This window comes from Protopterus annectens, chromosome 14.part0 (genome assembly GCF_019279795.1).
Source record: "Protopterus annectens isolate FY-2018-M chromosome 14.part0, PAN1.0, whole genome shotgun sequence".
Classification (NCBI taxonomy): domain Eukaryota; kingdom Metazoa; phylum Chordata; order Ceratodontiformes; family Protopteridae; genus Protopterus; species Protopterus annectens.
In genome coordinates, this window is record NC_056748.1 from 596,588,668 (window position 1) to 596,612,626 (window position 23,959).

At 39.7% G+C, this 23,959-nt stretch overlaps 1 protein-coding gene across 1 annotated transcript in view; it reads left to right on the forward strand.

Annotated features, from left to right (window-relative positions):
- Nucleotides 1-23,959, forward strand: part of SLC16A12 (solute carrier family 16 member 12) — a gene marked incomplete in the record, with an annotated part of 146,220 nt that overhangs the window by 98,809 nt on the left and 23,452 nt on the right. Inside the window, 1 exon segment of the mRNA XM_044056339.1 lies at nt 3,026-3,169. Coding sequence (XP_043912274.1) covers nt 3,026-3,169 — 144 coding nt within the window.

Genomic DNA, 23,959 nt, shown 5'->3' on the forward strand with positions numbered 1-23,959 from the left:
CAAATTTTTAGGATCTTAATACACATTCTCACATTGTAATTATACTATTAAGTTTTCAAAATATTTCTTTTGCCATTCTACAGCAGTAGTATATGCAGGTATTTGTGCATCTTGTAAAGCATTTTATGTAGGTAAAACTACAAGAAAACGTTCAGATAGAATTAAGGAGCATCTAGGAGCCATCAGGGCAAAGAACTTAAATAATGCCCTTGCTAAACATAGCATTTTTTGTACTTCTTTTAGTAAATTTTACTTCATAGTATTAGAACATGTTAACTGTTTTTTTGGAGATTTGGAATTATATTTAGAACTAAGAGAAATTAAGTGGCAATTACTGCTTAATTCTGAAACATACCCTGGTCTGAATTAAAGTGTTAATATTAAATGCGCTTTAAAATGGAAGATTTAATTCTATTTTGACAGTTCTATTTTGACAGTTGCTTTCTTTCTACAAAATGTGTTTGCATCCATCCATGACCTTTGGCACACTTGTTAGTCACCACTTGTACAGTTATATGAATATTCATGTCTCCTACATGCATATTTAGTGTGCACACTGTCTATTTGTTCAATGATTAGCTAACACAAGGGAGTGTTAGTATTTAATATTCATGCCCCTGTCTTTCATATGTATGTTTATGGTTATTGTGTTTAGATGATTGGCACAGTTTAAATATTGTCTGGTTGTACTATTGGTTACTGTACCAATAAGTTATAAGTAGTTCATTGTTTTTTTGTTTACATGTGACTCTAGTTACATATAATGCAAGTATTGTTGAATATAGGTTATTCTGATGAAGCTCTTCCACCTGAATAAGAGCGAAAGCTTAATCATCTATTCATTGTCTGAGATTTTATTTCCTTTCTACTAGCTCAGTATTTATTACTACGCCTAAAAGAAGTCTGAATTTATATAATTAAGATTCTTCTAGTGCACGGTGTTTATATATATATATATATATATATATATATATATATGTATATATATATATATATATATATATATATATGTATATGTATATATATTCGCATCACTTCATTGAAAGTCTATTTCACTGACACTCATTTCACTGGGGGGGGTGTAGCCCCTACTTAATTTAGTTTTCTGTTGTCTGGCTTGGTTTTATATTTGGTAAAACCCAACTAGGTGGTGGGATCTACGCCCCCCACACCTTCCCTATCTGTATATACTTACACCAGGATCACACTTCAGTTCGGAAATGAACATGTACCTTTGACTTGCCTTAGAGTACTACTTGTCAATGAAACGAGTTTTAGGTGAAATGACATGTCAGTGAAATAAACTGTAGGTGATTTGGTCTCAGTGAAATGAGCGTCAGTGAAATGGTCTGTCATTGAAGTGATATGAATCCATATATATATATATATATATATATATATATTTATTTATTTATTTTTATTTGTTGACCGGGAGAGTCCGACTGGACGTAGGTCCATTGTCAGCGGAGGCCCTTGGAGAAAAGCTCCACAGTTAAAATAAACAGACAGTAGTTACATTGGATTACATAGCGATTAACTATTTACATAGCAATTACAACATATTTACAGATGAACATAGTACATCAGTAGCCAACTAGAATCTTTATCTGTGAAACACATAACAGACATTAACAAATGTTACAATAAGAAGTTTCTGCTGTATAATAAGTACTAGGCTTATGAGCATCTGAGCTTGCTATAATCAAGGTAGTTAATGGAGTGGAAAGATAGGTAGTGGTTGGATAGGGTGGGTGATATTACAGTGGGTGTTGCAAGGGCATAGCCAGCATGTTTTTAGGTGCACTTTATGTTTTGAAGTGGCTGCATGATGGTATGGAGGTAATTGTGGGTGGGGGGGGGTCCATAATTTGGCTATGGTGCAAGAGAATAGTGCTTCACCAGCAGAGTTATTGGCTTTAGTGATCTGCAAGTGATTTTTGTTGCTGGATCTTAGTGTTCTTTTGGTGCGATAGGGTTGGAGTAGATTCTGAAGGGATGGGACATTTAGTGGATGGTTTACTAATTTGTGGGTGAGTGAGAGTTCATACCATTGAAGGAGGTGAGGGACTTCAAGCCATATATATATATATATATATATATATATACATATAATGTGTATGTGTTCGTATATTTATGATGGCCATTCACTTCCCTTTGGTGTAGATGAGTGAGCTGCAACACTGCATGGATCACAGTGCCTTTCTGGTGCATTTCATGTTTGCCATCATCCCACAGTTCCATCCTCCTTTGCCAAAACTACCAGTCCCCCAAGCTGTCAGTCAAACCCAGTTCATCTGAGCCATGGTCAGGATTTCATCCTGTACACCTCTTGAGCTGTGGTAGAGACTGTTACTTTTTGTTATTTTTATACAGACTTTAGGAGCAGAAAAGCCCAAGTTCTATAGTTCTGTGCATTTTAATAATCACACTGACTTCTCATACCTCGGAAGGTACAGGGAATTTCATATTGGCATCTGTAGTTTTTTGAAAATGTATGACTCAACAGGATTTGATAGTTTTAAGATATGTTTAAGATATGTTTAGTCGTAAGAGTTTTAAATATGCCATTTTGAACATGTGAATACAGGTTTATATTATAGGCAGACTTTTTTTCTTGTCTGTTAAGAATATTTTTCATTTAGCACAGTTTAGATACAAAATGTGTATTTTGTCTTTTTAATTCTCTTTAGTATGTAGTGCTTCATATATCATGAAAAGTCTTTTTCAAGGGCATTCTCTTTTTTTATTACAAGTTTTCAGTTGAACAAGGCTGCAATAATGTTTGTATATTATGCTACCACACAACAAGCATTTGGCTAACTTTTTCTCATTGAAAATATAACAGTAGTATCCCATTTTTAAATTTAGATGAATAGGTTAAGAAAACTAGTGTGCTTGGATACAAATTTTAATGAATTCATGAAAACAAAAAACACATTTCAGCCATCCAAGTTCTGAAAACAAACATTACACTTTATTGTACCACTTTGAAAGAATTTGAGTAAATATGATTTCCATTTTACAGCTCCTCTTGGCAGTTTCATTGGTAACCGACTATCTTGCAGAGTTGTTATCATTATGGGAGGAGTGTTTGCTTCTACTGGACTAATACTAAGTTCATTTGCCACAAGCCTGGAATACCTATACCTAACGCTTGGCATTCTTACAGGTAAGGTAGTATTTGCTTAACTTAATCCAGTCTTGTCTTAACCATTTTTATTCAGCATTGAAAAGCAGAAGTAAATTAGTCATTGATTGATGGTCTTTTTTTGTTGTCCCCTCAGACCTCATTCTTAGCCTCACCTACCAGTGCCCCATGTCCACGCTATGTCTGCCAGCATTCTCCTAATACCATCAGACTTGCTCTAGTGTTGCTGGGTCCAGTTGTCGAACTGAAGGTGTCCTAGGGGCTCAGACATCTGTGATGCCACATGAAGTTTTTCTTTGTATGGCCTACCCATATTTTTCTTTCCTTGCCTCTTACACTTATTGGTGGAGTCCAAGGGCAACTCCCCTATTTGGACCATACCTCCAGTTTGTGCTCTTCCGCAGGATGGGCACATCCATCCCTCCCTGATGCTACATCAGTCACCCAAGCCTCTAATAAAAGCCGGGTCGGCTGGGATGTAGTTAGGCCTTATCCCCTCTATGCTACCATCATGCATAATTGATAGTAGTCTTAAAGAAAATGTAAATGACAAGATTGTTTGGCTTCAAGAATGGAAATCAAGCCATGTGAGTATGATGCAGTATAAGGGGCAGAAATATATTAGGAGGACAATGTGTGTAGTGGTCTTTAGGAGACAACATGATTCATTGCTGTTTACTACAGTACATGCAGAATGGAGGAGTTTGGGTTGGGGCAAATATGAGGTGATTTTATAAATGGCAGAAGGAGGGGGAAAAATAGCAATTTATTTTTTTCACTTCATTGACCTAACCTCTGGCAAATAAGGTGCCACAGAAGTGTATGTTGGTCTGATACATTTGGAAAAGTGTGATTCAAATAAAAGTTATTTGCTAGTAAGTAATTTGTGATTGTTTGACAGTAGCAGCAAGTAAATCAGGGACTATAATGAATAAACATTGAGGGGCATACTCTGCAGTGGTGTCTAGAGAGACTGAGAGAGAAGTCTGGGAAATGGAAGATGAGGTTCCCTGCAGAGAAAGTCTCATGCTGAAATAGGAAATAATCCCTAATGAGTTATTTTCCTACTTTAGTTGGGTATGTACTGGTTGAAGTGCCATACAAGAAGCAATAAAATGGTAAGACTTGCACAAAAAAATGAAGTATGCTGCCCATTGTAGGAAGGCAGTAGCGTGGATAGACAAAATGCTTGGATGTTTGCTAGCATTATTTGCATGGTGTTAGAACCACCACTTGGGATGAGACTTCACTGTCTACACAGAGGGTAAGGTATATAATTTTAGAGGAAGACTCCACCGCTAAGTATGTTTGAGGGTCTACAGAGCAGAGCAACTGCAATAAAAATGTAAGTGGAAGGCTTAGACTAATAAGGCAGGGTTGCAGCTCAGAACAATCATAACCTTGAAGAAAGGGATGTGTAATATTGTCCGGGAGTCCAATTCTTAACACACAGTGATGATGCCAAATGGTAAGAGAAATCAAAATGCTCAGATGACATTCAGCCTAAATTAGCTTAACAGTAAAGATAACATTGTTAAATGCTCTTGTTGGGTCTGCACCCAACCACAGCTTTGTCGTTTTTTCCCAAAGCATATACTGCATATGTTCCTCAGCCTTAAAACATTCAAGCAAAATTTGATTCATAAAAAGGCCAATGTATATTGTCAGAGTATGTAAATATTGCTAAGTAATATATCAATGAACTGTGTGTTGGCATTGCACCATTCATTTTATTGAGAAGCCAAACTTCACACTAAGATTGTATCCAAGCTAGCTGAACACACCTAAGAATTTGCTTTACTAAAGATACATTGCAGCGATGTGTGTTTTTAAGTTTATATTGAAACACTGGGCAGAAATGGTAACTGCATCAAAAGTGATGGAAAAAAACAAGCAAATAATCTTTTCAAACAAGCACATTGTAAAATGAACCACATTCAGTTGACAGACATTCAAAAAATGCCAATGTTTTGCAACAGTAACCCCCCCAGCTGTTTTGTGCAGGAATGGGCGTAGCCATGGCGATCAACATGCTTTATGGCCATGATGTAGCATGCAAATGATGTATGATAAGTCATGCAGATTTGCCTGTGACATCGAGTTTACCTGCTTTCCTCAAAGTAGTGTGATCTTGGAGTTTGTATATTTGTATTTTATATACACAGGGGGTGCAGGGGGTTGCAAAAAGCACAGGAAAAAATATTTGTGAGGTAAATGGATACATGGATGTTTCACCGCAAACTTTTATATACACAGGGGCTGCAGTGAGGCTGACCCCCCCACCCCTCACTGCAAAAAGTGCAGGGAAAAAATTTGTGAGCTACATGGATACATAGATGTCTTTGCCACAAACATTTATATACACAGGGGGTGTAGCTATGAGCTACACGGATAACTGTATGTCTTTGCCACAAACTCTTGAAGCCAGAGGCTGAAACATCAGATTCAAATTGTTTATTCATTTTTACATTGACATTCGAACAATGGCTAGAAAAATCAAATAACTTAAATAATGGACTGTTAGACAGTAGCAATGTTTAAAAAAAATAGTGTAGAAAAAGATAAAAATAAAAGATTCTATTTTGCCAGCAAAGTTAATTTCACTTTTAATGTTTACCACATGCTGGTAATAACGAATATTCATAACGAACTTCCTCACCATTTTCATATTTATTCACGTGGGCAAACTGTTGGGCAGGCCTTGCTACTCCGCATTGGTGGGGGGGGGGGGGGGTGGAGTACTGTTTATAAAACAATGCCCAAAAAACATATGCACTCTGAGATCACATACACTTCAATAATTACATCTCACACCACATACTATCACCAACATAAACATTTACGCTCAGCATTTTTGCAAGGATTCAAGTCCCCCCTCCACAAATTTATATATACCAACTATAACAACATTCCCAGTCCCCACAGTATGTCTTGCATGTCTGCTTGCAGTTTTAGATGAATTTTGCTTCTGATGAATTAGGACACATCTTGGTCCATTTGAGCACTCAGATGATTTTATAGCATTGTTTTACACTAACGTTTGAAAAATCCTGGCAACATCCCAGATAGAAAGTGATGCACAGCAGGGATGCGTGATATAGTAAATATGATATTGAGCCATGCTTTAGGTCTTATGAAAAAAGAGTAAAATTTGCATATGATTTTTCACTTGCATATTATTGAAACTGTTAACCCTTCATTAAAGAACAGTTCACTGCTGTGTCAACTTGTTTACTGTATGAAGCATTTCTCCCGTCTGTCTTCCTACCATTCGATTTTGAAAGCGGTACTTGACATTTACTTTGAGAAGTTGTACTTCCTTAGAAATGGAATATTTATTTGGAAAAAGAAGTGTCCCTATAAACCAATTGATAACACACCCCTGAAAGTTGATCCCATGGTCAGGGCTCTGGGAAACTGTGAACAATCAACTGTTCTTTGATCAGCATGCATCTGCTAATGTAAGGAATCATTTTTTTTTCATCACACAGCTTATATCTAAATGTATGGCATCCAAGTCGAGGGATATAACCATTCCACTGGACTCGGTTGTCATCAGGCAAATCATTAAATATATTGCCCCATTTGTTATGTATCTGTCCAAACAACTGTCACAACTCGGGTGACCACAATGCTTTCTCACAAAAAAAAAAAAAGAAAAAAAAAAAGAATCATAAAATTAATGCAGCTCAGCTCAAAACCTTTTCTCTTCTTGATATTAAGAAGTGACCTCTGCCAACTGTTTAGTACCTTGGCATAGACCCTGTTCTTTCAGGCTTATTACTCATTTTGAAGTGTAGTGGTAGTGTGAGCATCCACACTATGGATTAGTCTCTTTTGCAACATAAGTAAACCATATTGGAAGGATAGGTATGTAACACAGAGAATACCTCTTCTGTACAACCATTTTATAGTCCACATAAAGCAAAGTACTTCAGTAACTCCACTCAAATGTAATTTAAATTAATGGATGGGAAACTGCTACTTCAACCCTAGGTTCACACCCATGCCCCCCTTATCAATAGGGTCAAAAAGTAATTGTTCAATATACCCTTGTTCTGCTCACCCCTGGGTTACTCATATGCAACACATAACATCCAAAAACTGCCATGGGATTGTTACAGAGAATCTGCTGCATCTAAAGCCATTTGCTGCTAAATGAATGGAAATAGGTATAATTTTTGCACTTCTGCTGATTTACTTTTACTGTCTTTCATAAGAATCTTATATTCATTTTTACATTTCTCGCACCTAAATAGAATTTCAAAGCTGAAAGTTTTCCACTGCTGCTGTAGTACTTTGTGTCTGCCAGTTTTACAAGACAGTCGTGTTTAAATTGCATAGTTTCCCCTGCACTTGAGCTCTGAAACCACAATTTTGAGAGCTTTCTGACTACACTCTTGTGGTAGAAGTGTGTTGTAGCAGACTTATCTGAGTCAGGGGCTGCTACCTGAAAACTTATTGTGCATTTTCCTGATCGGTCTGTAGGTCTTCCTGTTGTAAAACCTGTTTTTCTGATTCTATATAACCCAGTGTTTGCGTTAGGCTGCTGTCTGCTCAGCGTCAGTTAGCAAAGCCCTGTATAGACATTAATGCTTTTAAGTTAAAATGTCCCTTATAATAACCAACTCTGCAACCATCCCCTGCCCCCCCAGCTGCTCTGAGAGCATCTGGGTTGAGTGCAGAGCAGCTATTGACTTGTTGGATCGATACATTTCACACCGAGTGTATCTTTTGTCAATGTGCTATCATCCCAGTCCAGTTAAATCCCCCTACTCTTTCTTCCTGGTTAAACTCTTAGTTTAAAAAAAAAAATAAACCATGGATAGGCATTTTCTTGTTATCTCTCAGTTCAGCATGGTGGACAACTGGCATCCTGAGGCAATGTAGCAATTCTCATGCATACTGACAACCACTTAATCCTTAAAGTATGAGAGAGATGTAGTTAAAATAGGAAGACTGAGACATGACTCTTGCATGATGACAAATCAAATGACAAACAGGTTGTCAGCGTGCACACATAATTTCCATCACTAAATAAGATCTCAACAGCTGAGGTACTCGCAAGTAACTTACCAAAACCTCAGAGGCCTCTGTATGCTGCTCTCAAAAACGACATGCAAACAAAACTAACCCCCAACCCCAACGCACAAAAATATGCATTGTGGGACACAGACCCCCCCTTCCTCCGCTGCACCAGGTTGGATAAAGAGATGGTTGCTTGTCGGAGGCCAGGATTCTCCAGATCATGCAGGCACTCTGGTCACTCTGCACAAGTACCAATATGACCCTGTGTCATAGTTCATGTGGGTATGAATGACCCGAGATGTACCTACCTAGACTATATGAAGAGACATATGACTGTCTGCTTTGAATACATGCCATAGGCTAGTATGAGCATCATGTTGAGCAGGATTCGATCCTTGCCAAGAATAATACCACAATACAAACAGAAAATTATTGACTCCAATAATTGTCTTAGCTACTGGTGTCATTCCAGGAAGATCCAGTATTCGTCAGCCTAGGATGACATGATCGACGGACCATGCTGGTTTGCCAGAAATGGCCTGCACCTGTCGCCAGTAGGCTTTGGAATATTGGCCTAGGCATTAGCTACTTCCCTAGTATGTTTTTCAGGCAGTGCCAAACAGACCTACCAATATAAATTCTTCTAATGCCAGACTGAAGGTACTATTGCTCAGTGCTAGGAGCCTTAACAAGAAACTACACTCCCTGGAAGCTCTTCTAATCCTGGAGGTTGCTGAAGTCTGTGCAGTAATAGAGATGTGGTTCAAGGCTGCAGAAAGCACCCCAGCAGTGCAAGGCGACAATGCCCATCACACATCACACTCTGAATAGGAAAAAAAAGGAGGAGGCATTTCCATTTACATAAACAGAATAGACCTCTAGATTGGGCAAGCAGGATGACTTGCTTGAACTACTCCATGTCCAGCTTGACCATAAGCAAAATCTTCTATATCATTAGCTGCAACTACCCCTCCATAAAACTGGGAAATGTACACAACCACTACCATGCAGGCTCAGAAGTTCCGGGACCTTGTCAGTGCACTCCCACTCTGGGCTAAAATATTCTTTACATAGCACTCACAAATGTGAGTGAGCATTGTATGCCCCCAGCATAATGTCCTCATTGGTAAGATCGGATCATAAATTGGTCTCCTTTAAAATAAATGTAATGGTACAACCCCCAGCAAATTGTAAAAATCCTAAAAAAATTTTCCAAGGCAAATTACTATCTATTAAGTAATGGCATAGGTAATTTTAAAGCTCCCCCTAACCCCGGAAACAAGGAGGCCTATGCAAATGTATACTCTAATGCCTTGTACAACCACTTAAAGAATTGCATATGAGGGGCAGTACTTGACTGAACTAAACCCAGGTCTAGCTGGAAAAACAAGTCACCCTAGTGGACACCTGGCATAAATAGAGTATACAACAGAAAAATAAATTTCTGTCAAAATAAGTGTGAGGGTGCACAACCGAGAAAAAACCCTCAGTCTCAACAGGCAAGTTGGAGAACTAGTCAATTCTTTAAAAGCTAGGTAAGACTAAAATAGCCTCCCAAGCCAATAACCACAAACCATTTTTTAGTTATCTCTGAAATCTTAAGGGGAAACTCTCAGCAATGTGCTGAGTTGGCTTTAGATGGCACGACCTATACTTAGCCAGAAGTGGCAAACCTGCTGGCTGGTAAATCCAGCTCTGGTTTTACCACTTCATCAGTTCCACTCACTTCCCATGAAGTCCCAAATACCATTCTTTTGCCTCTTATCACAAAAGAACAGTTTATCACTGTACTTTATACAGCTAGAAACAAGGAATCAGTGGGCTTGACAAAAATACCAGGGTGCCGATTGAATAGCTTGGAATATGACCCTAGCAGATCTACTCTGATCTCTGTTTAACCCCAGTCTCCAGACAATTTTTGTCCCAGTAGAGTGGAGGGCAGCAACAGTTCCCCTACGCAAGGGGGACCATCAATGGACCCAGGAAACTACTGACCTATAAGTCAAACTAGTCTCATATGCAAGGCTATAGAAAGGATAATCATGGACCTGATTAGCAATGACCTAGGAAATCTCCAGACCCAACACAGTTAGGCTTCATCAAGGGCAGGTCCTGCTTGCTCAGTCTGGTGGATTTCTTTGAGAAGGACACCAAGGCCATGGATGAGAGTAAGGTGGTGCATACTAACTACCTTGAACTGGCAAGACATTTGGCACAATACCCCACTCAGATATTATAGATTAAACTCATAATATTGGGAATACACCTCTACATCACCAGATGGGTAGCCACATGGCTTACAGATTGGACACATGGTGGTAGTGGGGGAATTGGCATCCAGCAAAAGGCCAGTCAACAGTGGTGTACCACAGGGTTCAGTGCTGCATCCCCTTCTGTTTGAGATGTACTTCTCAGATGTCAAGGTAAATGTCAATGGCCTATGGCTGACCATGTTTGCTGATAACTGCAAGTTGGGGCAATCATTGACTCCCCAAATTATGTTGATGTCCTACAGAAACGTCTGACACAAATGAATAATTGGTGTCAGAGCCATGGCCTCAAACTAAATACTGCAAAGAAGTGTATAATACCCTTTGGGAAATCAAGTACCCTTGCAAATTACATTGATAGCACCCCACTAAGAGTGGACCCAGTGGTGACAGAATTGGCTACTCAGAAAGATAGTAATCTGAACTTTGACCACCAGGTGTCCACAGTGCTGAGGAAATTCTTCTGTGTCATTCAGCTTTAAGTAAGGGCATGGCATTCAGATCTAAGGATGTCATAGTACCACTGCACCTGGCCCTCATCAGACCAATATTTAAATACTGTGCACCCTTTGGCATGTACCACCAGGCACCTACAGCAGCTTGGAACATCCTTAGAGGTTTCTTACCAAATACAGGGTATAACGAACATGTCATATGCAGACTGATTTAAAAGCCCTATAACTGTACTCTGTTTCCTAGAGATTACTGAGGGGTTGATCTGTGTTTGACCTACAAGACGGTCTCTGACCCAGTCCTGATCAAAATGTTGCATATTCACAAAACTGCATGAGGATTACCCACTCCAAATATATAAATATGATCTCTAACATGAATAGATTATGCTAGAGAGACCGATATTTATCCTATACATTGCCCTTCCACAGGATTAGGCTTCCTATTCACATGAAACAGAGCCCTTTTCTGACCATCTTCAAGTGCAGTCTGGAGCAATGGGTAGGGAATTGCAAATTAACCCCTGAGGTGGCACCCATGTCCTTTATTGATGAAGACGGTCTGTAAAACTTGTCAAACCCCAAATTGCTGACTCTTGCTATCTTTCCCCTTGGGATAGAAAACTGGGTAAAATCTGAGTAAAAATGGCTAGGCTTCTAAGGGCTCTTCAGCCATTAGCCTAGTAATTTCCTATGGGCCTGTGTAAGGCTAGGCTTAAGATCTTGAAAGATCAGTAGCCTAGTAAGTACCTATGAGGCTGTAAAATCCTAGATTGTTACTAGGTGGATAAAGAAACATTGGATGATATCTGCAATGTTCACATCTTGTGAAGCAACCAAGCATGGTCATGTATGGGATATTCCACTGCAGACTAACGTGTTTACAGCACTGTATCTTGGAGTCGGGCACATTAGAGGCCATATGGTTACACTGTGAAACTGTCTGTTCTTGGCCTTCAGGGTGTTGCTTAGATTTATTGACACAGTTGGGAGTGTCATTCCTTTGTAGAAGATGGTTCACATGGTTGCTGGCATATCTTCAGCTGCCAGGGACAGAATTCATGTTGCATATTACTGAATGTCTCTTAAAATGTTTGTAGTATGTTGAAACTTTTTTCTCCAGGTCTCTGCTGAAAAGTGTTTTTTTGAGTAAACCCAATCTGACAAAAGTGAACAAAACCAAAGATAAAATATAAAATAAAAAATATATACTGGTATCTGTTGGTTCTGATAGGCAGTGATACAAATTCCCAAGGTACAGTACAGCAGGAACGCAAAGTTTTTGGTTGATATCAATGGCTCAGTTATACACATTTGGGTCTACCAGCCAAGCACTGCACATGACACATACATATAGAATCCTTGGTGGCCTTTGGCATATGTTTAACAACAAGCTATGAAGATGATATCTTGTAGATGTGAACTATTATTACAGAATGATACCAAGTACCAACTGGGATGCTGAGCTCCCGCCTGGAACAATGGATGTGCGATATATATATATATATATATATATATATATATATATATATATATATATTGCATTTAGAAATGGCAGAGAAAGCAACTTGCACCATCGCATAATCCAAAACTCACAACATTTCTGGTACCTGAACAACTCATTTGACTCTGTTGTATGCTTGTAATTAAGCCACTCGCATTGTCATAGAGTACACTTTGTTGCACACCATACTTAAGATCACAGGTGGCAGTGTATGCAATCATATATATATATATATATATATAGCCTGCACAGGGGATAGCAGGGCAAGCATAACAAGACAGTGAGTTTGAAGAAGACCGATAAGGAAACAAATCACTATATGCCATCCAGCAAAACCCTGTACTGTCATGTGCATAAATGCTATGTTGAAATGGTCACTGGATATTAACAGACGATCGTGCTTGCAGTAAAATTATGTGGAAAAAGTCTAGTGTGATTAAGGCAAAACAGTACCCAGTTTACAATAAGCTGTGTTGACTGGACAGAACAACACATCAGATATAACTATCCAATCAAAACAGAACATGAAGGATGTAGAGCAAGAACATGTGCAAATGATACTGAGCAGAGTCTGTTGTGCATCAGTTGGCCCTATGCGCACTTGGTTAACTGGAATACCACACACAGCTAGGAAAAGTAAAGCAGTATTACTGGAGGCTTTCAGTATAAAGCAACAGACACATCCATGAATAAACCTATGTACAACAGCAAGAGAAGTATGCACAGAAAAATTTCTAAGACGTACATCTATATTCTGTATCACAGTCTCACAAAAAAATGAAGATTACTGTAGTCAGTGCAGACCACGCAGTGTTAAGTAAATGTGGATTGGATCTGTCACCAACAGCACAAACAGCCAGAAAAACAGATTCTCCTAGAAATTTAGTGTCAATAGCCAGCATCTTCTGGATGGTATGTGTGGGTATGACCCCGGCCTTGCTTCTGAAATATAGAGGAGTACTGTAGGCACCTACAGTCTTGAGCCAAAATGGCAGCAGACTGCACAGCAAAGTCTCTAGGAGTTTGCAGCCCTAGGTACCTGATGAAGTCCATGGCCTATTAAGATTTATGTATATGTTGATATCCCCCCATACTGAAGGTGCTCATTTCCTTAACCTTTCACTGCAGACACTGTAGCAAATGCATCCCACAATCTTGAAACCAGCAAGCAGAGAAGCTTCACCTTGTAAGTTACAAAAACATTGTAAGGTACAGATGCATCTGGTAGTGTTAGATCTCCAGAGCTAGGTGCCACTGGCGATTCCTGAATATCATTTATGTGCTCCAAAGGCACTGGTAGCTGCCATCCTAGTAGCAATACACGCATTCTTGGCTATAGATCATTAAGGAAGGCCATTCATCTCCATATGCATCATATGATCACCACATGCCTAATAATTTCTCCCACATTGTAAACAGTAGTGATGGTGATGTGCGATGTCAGTTGTGTGGTGAACCAAAGTGGAGGTGTCTTTTGCCAGTCTTGAGTCCATTTGCATCCTTGCAACTTCTATGATGAGTTTCTGATTATTCTGTTGAAGGACTGGCATATCCTGAGCAAATCCTCAGTGTGTTCACCTCCGGCCCAATGTTGGAGTCCATGTTGAACAGTGGTATGTGTTCCTTCACAGTGCTATTCAAATGTTTTGTGATTGGTAAATTGCATCCTACAGCTGAGTGAGTTTAGTGCCTGAAACTCTGACTCAGTCTGTCCAATGCAACACAATCTATAAATTATGCAAAAATTATGTGCCAGTGTTTTGCATACAAAATGAGAAAGATGAATCTCTCTCTGGTGAAGGCCACCCACACAAATTACAGCCAGTAGTTACCTTTTTATATTAGGCCATGGAGAGGCTGGCCAAACAAACATTCATCTGATTGGTGACTATTCCTGAAAGTCATATGTCACTTTGTAAAGTTGCAGCCAGTCACATGACACTGATAATCAGAGTCCACATTGTCATACACACTTATGGTGTCACGTGTCAAATTTTCAATGTGAATGAATTCTGACCATCATAAATGTCAGTCCAGACATATTCTCATCTGATGAGTGCATTCATACTACTACTTGGCTACCTCTGCATCCAGACTGCCCACCATAATTTTTAGTGGCAGAGTCCCATGCCTCCACACCAGATATGGCCACTGTAGTAGACCTAGTTTTCTGGAATGTCCACTGAGCTGGAATCTGTCTTGCAGCTAACTTGTACGTAGTCCTAGTACCCTCCCTCCTGTATTGGTTGCAGCTGTACTGTATTGACTAAAACAAACTTATATCAGAAAATATAAACACATACAATTTAAATTGGTCAGTGGCATGATGTGGTGCTAAACATGCGCAATATGTCTAGTGTAGCAGCCACATAACATGCAGATACTAGTCTGGGCAGTTGACACAATTTATGGGCAAAAAAGCAACAGCATCCAGGAAAGCAGACTGTATGGTATGGGAAACAAGACCTTGTATAGGTGATGAAATTCGTGAGGGCACCACTTCATACTTATGTCTGTCTCTTTGACAATGTCAGGCTCAAGTCTGCTCATCTTTCATTGTTGGTTATGATGCCATGTACAGTTGATTACTGTACCCAGTGTGGAAGCGGTCTGAAGATGTGTGTAATAAGTTTTCCCCTTGCCATCTTAAGCCAGCTTGACAGCCTTTCTCTGACATTGTGATTTGCAGTTGCTAAGTAGAACTGTGCACATGCCACCATGGTCTATGATGACATGAAATGCTGTCCTTTCCATGCACCCTGCAGCATTGCAATCATTTTGGTATAAAAATACTATGAACCCAGCTGCACGCCTAATCTCCAACCTCGCATACGTTCGTAGGTGATTACTAGGCTATAACTGTTCAAGAGCCTTTTATAAGCTTAGCCAGTAGGTAATGGTACAAAAGGGTACACTAATGCATTTCTTGCCATTTATTTTCAGGCTGTGGCTCTGACGTTTGCCTGAGTTACACCCTACTGAATGATATATATACATTGCTGGGGGATTTAGTGATTGCCTCCAGCTTGCAATCATCTGCAAACTTTGTCATCCAGAGGTGGTCTACATTGGCCTTGGCATCCCAGAAGTATATTAGGAGCAGGGGTGGTCCCAGCACTAATCCCTGTGGCACACCATTAGTAGCTGTCCTCTTGCTGGAACTTGAATCACTCACTTTAACCATGTGTCCTGTCTTGGAGCCAATTGGCTATCCCTCTGGAGACGTAGGGATTTATGCCCAGTTTTCTTAGTTTACTTATGAGTAGAGAATTGAATCAAATTCCTTGACCATTTCAAGGTTTGGCAATATGCATTCTTTCTGCCCTCATCCATGGCCTTGGTGACTTTCTCAAAGAAGTCCATCAAATTTAGTAGGCATGATCTGCCCTTAACTAAACCAAATTGTGTTGAGTCCAGTGTTTGGAGGTTTTCTTTGTTTTGATCAGGCTCATGATTATTCTATCCATGGTCTTATGTATAAGCATACTCAAGCTTGTTGGTCTGTAATTTCCTGGGCCAGCTGACTGGCCCTCCCTTATGCAGAGGGGTGACTAGCTGTTCTCCACTCTGTCGGAGCAAAGTCTGTCCATAAACTGTGATTTAAATAGAGATTCTGTTGGGTCTGATAGGTCCTGATTTAAACTGTTTAAAAATAAACTTGTTATATTGTTGGGCCCCATTGATGCTGTGTTTTAGCTTTAGAGAGCGCTGTGGCTACCTGTTAATTAAAAGAAAAGTTCTTAGTTTTGGGGGTTTGCTGGGGAGGGGGGTCTAGTCTTACCTTAGTCTTACCTTAAATTCCAGGCAGATTGTTTTGTGCTCTAATCTTACCAGTGAGGATATCGCACATGGGGTGGTACAGAACTCTCCCATATTTACTACTACCAGATCTACTATATTTTTCCTTTGCTGGGAGTGCAGACCAGCTGCTCCAAGGAATTTAAATTCACAAAAATTGAGAAGTCTTTAGGCCTGCATGTTAGTGGCTGTGTAAGTCAGCCTCCCAGTTAATGGAGGGTTAGTTAAAATCACCCATGCATACAGTATTGGGCTGGAATGTGAGTGATTCAAGTAACTAGGTATAATGTGTGGGTTTCCTTGGTTCATGGAGGAGGCCATGTAGCTGGAAGAATGTGGTAGTGGATTTTTCCTATAGTTGGACGTAGAGTAGCTCAAAACATGTCATATTGTTTGACCAGCCTTGATATGAGATAATCCTTTATGTAAAGAGATAACCTTTGCATTTCACACTTTCATGTTCAGTAGGTGAACAGAATGTATGATAGGGATTATAGCCATGCACTGCTAGAGTGCTTCCCATGGCTTTAAACAATGTTTCACTAACTGTACAGACGTTAGCATCTCCAGGGGGAGGAGAGCTCCTAGGGAGTGTAGTTTCTTGAGACTCCTAGCATTCAGCAGTAATACCTTTAGCTTATCATGAGTAGCTTTAATTATGTTAAAAGGTTTGTCCATTTGGCAGTGCCTAAAAAGGCAATAATAAGTGTGGATAATGTTTTTTGCCAATATATAAAAAGCCTAGAGGTGACAGGTGGAGACCAGCTCTGGCAAAGCCAATTGTTAGTCAATCATTTTCTGTCTGTATTGTGGCAGCATTCTTGGTGATGGTAGAATGCTGCTCAATGTATACCTGACTGACACATTCTGAGGGTTCAATCATGTATATCTTCATGTAGTCCAGGGAGGTATGTCTTGGGTCATTTATGCCCACATGGACTATGACCGAGTCATACTGGTACTTGAGGGTGTGACCTGAATGCTTGCTTGATCTGCTGGATCCTGGCCCCTGACAGGCAACTAGCTGTAACCTTCTCTTTAGCCATCCTTATAAGGGGTGGCATTGTTGCCTGAAGTGGAGTTGCACATAACCAGAATATTGGATTATGAAATGTTTTGCATTATGTGCTTGTTGTTTCAGGTACAAGGAGATGTGGCTTTGAGTTCTGCTGGTAAGTGTCTTGTGTGCATGTGGAGTTTCAGGGAAGTGCTTTTGAGTGGCGTTTTGAGGCTTGGCCTGGTTATATGCAAGTAACCCACTTACTTTTGCCTGTGTATGGTCCTTTTGGGTGTGGCAAGTGGTGTGTGTTAGTTGCTTGACAACCTGTTACATTTTGTCTGTATGTGAGAGTCTGGCCTCCAGTGACAGCATGCAAGTACATTTCTCACATACCTGTATTTATCAGTTGAAAAATGTGACTGTCAGTGTACATGAGGCTGTTGCTGCATTGCCTCAAGATGGTTATGTCTATCAAGCTGGAAACAGACCGTAGAAAAAGTGCCCATCCATGGCTGCCATTCTTACTGTACTTGCAAAGGATAGATATGGAGGGTGTTAACTGGACGGGGGGGGCGGGTGCTTGATATAATCTGTGGCTAACCTCCCTGAGATGCTGCTCAACACCCAAACCAGATGCTCACTGAACAATGAAATTCCTGGTTGCTGTGATTAGGTAATGCAGACTTAGAGTCCTAACTGAATGTTGGAGTGCTGCTCACCACACAGACTAGGTGTCTGAGCACCATGAGACTGAACTAAAGTTCTGAAGCAGTTTTATAGCAAAATTTCAGCTTTTGGTGCTTGCATGTATATAAGACACCACTGACCACCACTACAAGAAGAGCAGTCTCACCCAAATGTGAGGCTTAAGTAGCTCTGAAAAAAAAAAAGTTTGACACTAAGACTACAGGCCATTCAGGTAAGCACACAGTGAGCTTTCTACAGGTAATTCCAAGCTCAGGTAAGTGAAATCAACCCCTTACTGCCACAAGAGCTCAGACTTAGTCTCTTCATGTAAAGGGAGGTGAGTGGTTTAGAGTCCAGGTGTTAAGGGATAACAACCGAATGCCTAGAACTAACTTAATGCACTAGGTACATTGTAATTAGTACAAAACAGCAGCCCATACAGGAATTTAAAAACTCGGCTTGAACTTTGAAAAATTGCAGTAAATCAATTAAATACAGTCAGCCTTCACAGTAAATGAAAATAATGCATTGTACGTAGATTAGTTTTTTTTTTTTTTTTTTTTTTTTTCTTTTAATAAAGCCTTGGATGGCTGCAGATGCTTGCAAAATCACTCATTCTCTGGCATCGTCACCATATGATGAGCAGCTGTGGATAAATGAGGCAAGACTTGCGCAAACACAAGGCTTAAATCCCTGACCATGAATAAGAATGAAATCACCTGCCACAGTGGAAACTTGGCATTAGAAGCCACAAACTCCTCCTGCAGAGTGGATTGTGACATAAGGCTCTCTTTGTGACTGTAATGTGACCAAGAAAATGTAGCAGGCTCTCAACTACTTGCACTGCTGTATGGTACAGCCTGGGACACTCACTATGTTGATGGTTCTCTGTATGGCCAAGCTCTCTCTCCTCCTGCCCATATTTGGCTCAGTATGCCCTGCCAAATTTGGTCTGTGGGTATGCAAGGCTTCAGTAAGGACCTCTCTCTCCTTGTCATAAAGTTGTCCCATTTATATATTTTTAAATTTACCATGGTAATGAAACTTTTAAGCATCCGCGGTGTTGTTGCTGTGGTAGCATTGTCGCCTCACAGCAAGACATTGTCCCGTTCGATTCTCAGCTAGAGCATCTTCTCTGGAGACATGCGTGAATGGGCGTACCTTCGTTGAAGGTTGTGCATTAGGGCCGGCAACTCAGCACGTAAAAATCAACTGCCAATCATTAGCGGACCGGAGTTCCGCCGTGGCGACCCCTAATCGGGAAAAGCCGAAAGACACAAAAACAACAATGAAAATTTTAAGCATAATGAAAGAAAACCAGTAAGAAAGACATCTAGGTGGCATTGTGTTGTGTGTATGCCTACACAATGCATTGCTTGTAAATGCACACTATATATATATATATATATATATATATATATATATATATATATATATAGACCATATATATATATATATATATATATATATATATATATATATATATATGGTCTATATTACGTTATCGAATACTTACATTGAACATTATATGGTCAACACCATATGTTCAAAGTTGCAAGTATTCAAAAATTAAATTAAAAAAAAAAATTAAAGAAAAATGTACCTAAACGTTTTAAGCTGGGGGAGCAAGCCCTCACCCTCCACCTGCTCTTTAAATATACCAACTCCGAGATCGCACTACAGTGCAGTAAATGGAAATCTTCTCTAAGGAGATTTCCACTTTCATTTTCGAATACTTGCAACTTTGAGCATATGCTGTCAACCATATAATGTTAGATGTAAGTATTCGATAATCTTACATACTGACAATAAAACGCTAATGTTGAAAATATCGACAGTTAAAATATCTGAACACAAAATATCGACAAAACCTAGCCACATCCCAAACCAGTATTCTTGCATGAGGGGAAGCCACCCTGCATCCTCCCTGCTAATTATATATATCAACTCTGAGATCACACAGCTGTGGGGAAAGAGCATAAACCCTTCCCTGGTTTAACTATAATTTTGCCAATATTTTGAATTTTATATTTGTTTTGTCAATATTTAGGCTGTCAATATTTAGGCATTTAGATCCGTTACCTTACACCCATGGGATGCATACGTACAGTTACCCCATACATATAGTAGTAACTGACTGACTTGAATGATGCCAACCATACAGTAGATGGTCCAAACCACAGCCACAAACTGCACCTTAAACAATTCAGGGGTATAGAACTTGCCTAATAAAAATTTCTATAACAACTCTGTGCATTAATGTATGAAGCAGAAATGCAATATTTGTGTAAAAGACAAGGTGCTATATACAAAACACTTGTGACATGGTGACTGGAAAGCATAGTTTTATACATGGAGCATTGCGAATTATCTGTTATACTCCAATGTGCTACTGTCCATGCGGTGTTGAAACATTAGTCATAGCGAAGATGGTAATGATCGGATTAACCTCACAACAGGTGTCTTATCATAGCCATGTGGGAAGTGCAGGTTATCGAAGAGCAGCATACACAAACTGTAACCAGTGTAATGAACATTAGTAGCTATTGTGCAAGCAGTTTGACTATCTGAATCCGATTGTTATTGAAAGACAGATATTCAGCTTATCATCCAAATCAGTAGTGAACAAGGAAAGTAAAATCAGAATCTAAACAAAGTATACAGTTGTTTGTCTTTTCGGCTTTTCCCGGTTAAGGGTCGCCACAGCGGAACTCCGGTCCGCTAATGAATGGCAGCAGATTTTTTTATGGTGCCGAGTTGCCAGCCCAAAGCCCAACCTTCAACGAAGGCACGCCCATTCACGCATGTCTTTCAGAGGCCAATCGACCATGGGGAGGACATGCAGACTCCACACAGAAGGCACTCCAGCCGAGAATTGAACAAGAGAACCTCTTGCTGTGAGGCAACAACGCTACCGCTGTACCACTGCGGCTGACCTAAACAACGTATACATTGATGTTAACAATTTGGCTGGTTTAGTCTGCAGAATGCATAAGCATTAAACTCCTACTGTATTGATCAGTTTAGCCACATTAGTTTCCTTCCTGAATTAGTTGTGACAATAAATGTAAAGAGAATGCTGGTGTGTAAGATGTTTAACCTTAGAGCAGCTATTATGAATAGTGACAGACTTAGTGTATAAGAATAGTGAATAGTGACTTTCACTGTGTTTCAAGTGATAACCTTGCTACTCCCCCAGAAATATGTAGGATTTGACAATAGCATGTTGCAGCAAACAGCTTAGCAACTGCACCTAAAAGAATAGGTGATCATTAACTTTAGAAACAATATTCAGTTGTATAGCAGTTGCTATGGGAGTTCATCTAGGTATTTGTTTCACCTTGTCTAGTTCCCCAAAACACATTCGTAGACTATCCATGGACAGGATCTGATCATACTTATAAGTAGAAGCCTGAGACTGGATAATTCATGGATCTCCCAGAACTCCATTGTCAGCACGTATCTTGTGCTGGAGACGACTTCATCATGGATGTGTGAGACAAGATAGGAGAGGAGCTTGACTGCACCCCATAACTACTTAAGCTGGAGGAAGCAAGGCCACTGTAGATGGAATGACCCATTCAAATGGAGGACTTTTTGCAGTGGATACAAAAAAAAAAAACAGCATCCCAAGATAGTATACAAGTGATTAGTAAATCAGATGTTTTATAATAACCTAGGCAGAAAGCAGTGAATAAAGGTGCATTTGAAGTACTGCGTATAGTATGTTATGCAAGGGAGCCAGGTTTTAAATGGTGCAACTTGCAATTTTACAATGAACATAGCAAATATGAATTCCCTTCTTGTTGGAATACACATGCTACTTGGCAGACTGGTGTACAGTGATCAGAAGATGTGGTGTATGACACTCATATAAAAGCATGTCATAAAGCTTTCCACATAACAGCTGTGAGACATGTCTAACACACGAGTTTGAAGTAAAAAGCTGCCAACAGCCATACCTACAAATGTGTTTGGCATTGCACTGCATCTGTATAGGAATGTGCGCTGACTGCACATGTACATATGTCTGTATGTGAGGTATAAGATATGTAAAACTTCTATCACATGGCGTCTTGAAGTATTTTAGTGCATGTTGCATTGCAACATGTTCAAGTACATGTATAGGGCACTGTGGCAGGATTTGTGAGGTTTATGACAATACAGCATGCACATCTACTGCTTGCTGTTTTGTAGTGATTTAATGCATTTACACTGCAACATGTGCAAGGCATTGTTGTAGCAAGATTATGCATATGTAGTACCCACTCTCCAATTGCTACATTCAGCAGTAATTGTAATGGAATCACACAGCAGAATGTGATTATCAAGATCCTTCCGTACCTTTCAAAAATATACATTCACTAGTAATGCATATAGTGGAATTGTGCAACAGGATATACTTATTTACAGTCATAAGCTTGGACTGTGTATTTTTAATGGCATCTGCTTGAGCTGTAAGGCAATTCTTGATCTAGTTTTCTTTGTGAAAAGTTTATGCCTGGAATGTGGTAATGGAAGACCTAGCATCAGGTGGGGGGACCCAATAGTCTAAATATCAGAAATAGTGAAAGGTGAGAGATGTTAAAAAAGTGCCTTCCAAATTATGCAATAAACTTCTCATTGAAATCCTATGCGAGTCATTTTTTTCAGAAATTACATAAATAGACCATTCTTTGTTTATATTTATAGTTATATATTTTATATATAGAGAAAGATAGATACAAGTCAGTGTGCGTGTGTTGAGCTATATATTTATTTTTGTCTATAGCAAGTAGAAAATATTAACTTGGGATTACAGCAGTCGTGCTTCTTGAAAACCAGTGCATTGTAAGCTTGGCAAGTGCATCTGTGGATCTACCCTTTCAAGTGTCCTCCTTGTTTGCTTTCCATTTTTCATTTCCTGTCAAGTCTGCTTTGTCTTCCTCCTTGGTCTTCATTAGATGCTCTTGTGTTCCTTGTTTATCTCATCCTAAAGATCTGATGGTGTCCACATACCTCTCAACCCTGTCTTCATCAATACTGCTTCCTGTTCCTGAACTGCAGCCTTTCCTAAATGTATCTTGCCTGTCTGCAGTCGTCCTATCTCATGTTGTCTGCATACTCTTATCCATTCTCCCTTGCTGTAGTTGCAGCCCTGTACACAGCACGTGCAGAAAAGGCATCCTTGATTTTTGTACTACTTCATTCAGCCTAGGTTTCCAGAGTTTATAAAACTGTCCATTCACATGTGCATTCCACTACCAGTGGATTCAGTATCTCTTGCATCTGCTACCAGGTCAGACGTACCTAGAGCTCTAAAGTCCGAGTAGTATGGTATTGTTTGTCATTGCAGGATTTATGAATGCATCTGTTTTGAAAATTTCCCAGAAACCTTGGAACCTAAAAACTTGTACAGAGAAATGAGTGTTATTTGCACTAGAGAGCAGCATGATTGCCCACATCAAGGCAGTAAACCTTAGTGCACACCTCACTGGCTTCAGCTCAGTTAATCCATAGCTAAGTTGAATCTGTCTTTCTTGTCTAATTTCCATGATAGTGCAGACAAGCATTCTCCGATTTCCTTGAGGATTTGCAAGACCTTTACTAAGGGTGCTTTTTTGTTAAGGCACCAGCTAGGAACCCTTCCTCTTCCTGTCACCTCATTTTTTTTTTTGGAAAAACTGACCTTTTTTCCCCTTTCACCAAGCTTAAACTTTGTCATGGATGACCAATTTGTTGGCGTCTATCCCGTTGGTATAAGGTTGTCAAGCTACAAGCAGTGGCAGCCCACCTCAATTTCTTAACTTTCCACAAGGATAGGGTTTCTCTGTACACTAATCTGCCTTTCATTCCTAGGCCTTGCCTCTGTGTCTAACCTGAAAACGTTCTTCCACTTACTGGTGTTCTTCCCTGATTGTTCAAATGCAGGTGAGTACCTCATACAAAACATCATTGTTTACATGCATTTTCAGTATGGCAGTTCTTAAGATCAATAATCAAGTCTTTCTCTCCTTCACCAAATGGATAGACGGCAGGAAATCCACTTAAACAGTGCTTCTGCAAATGACTGAGAAACTGTTTGTTAGAACA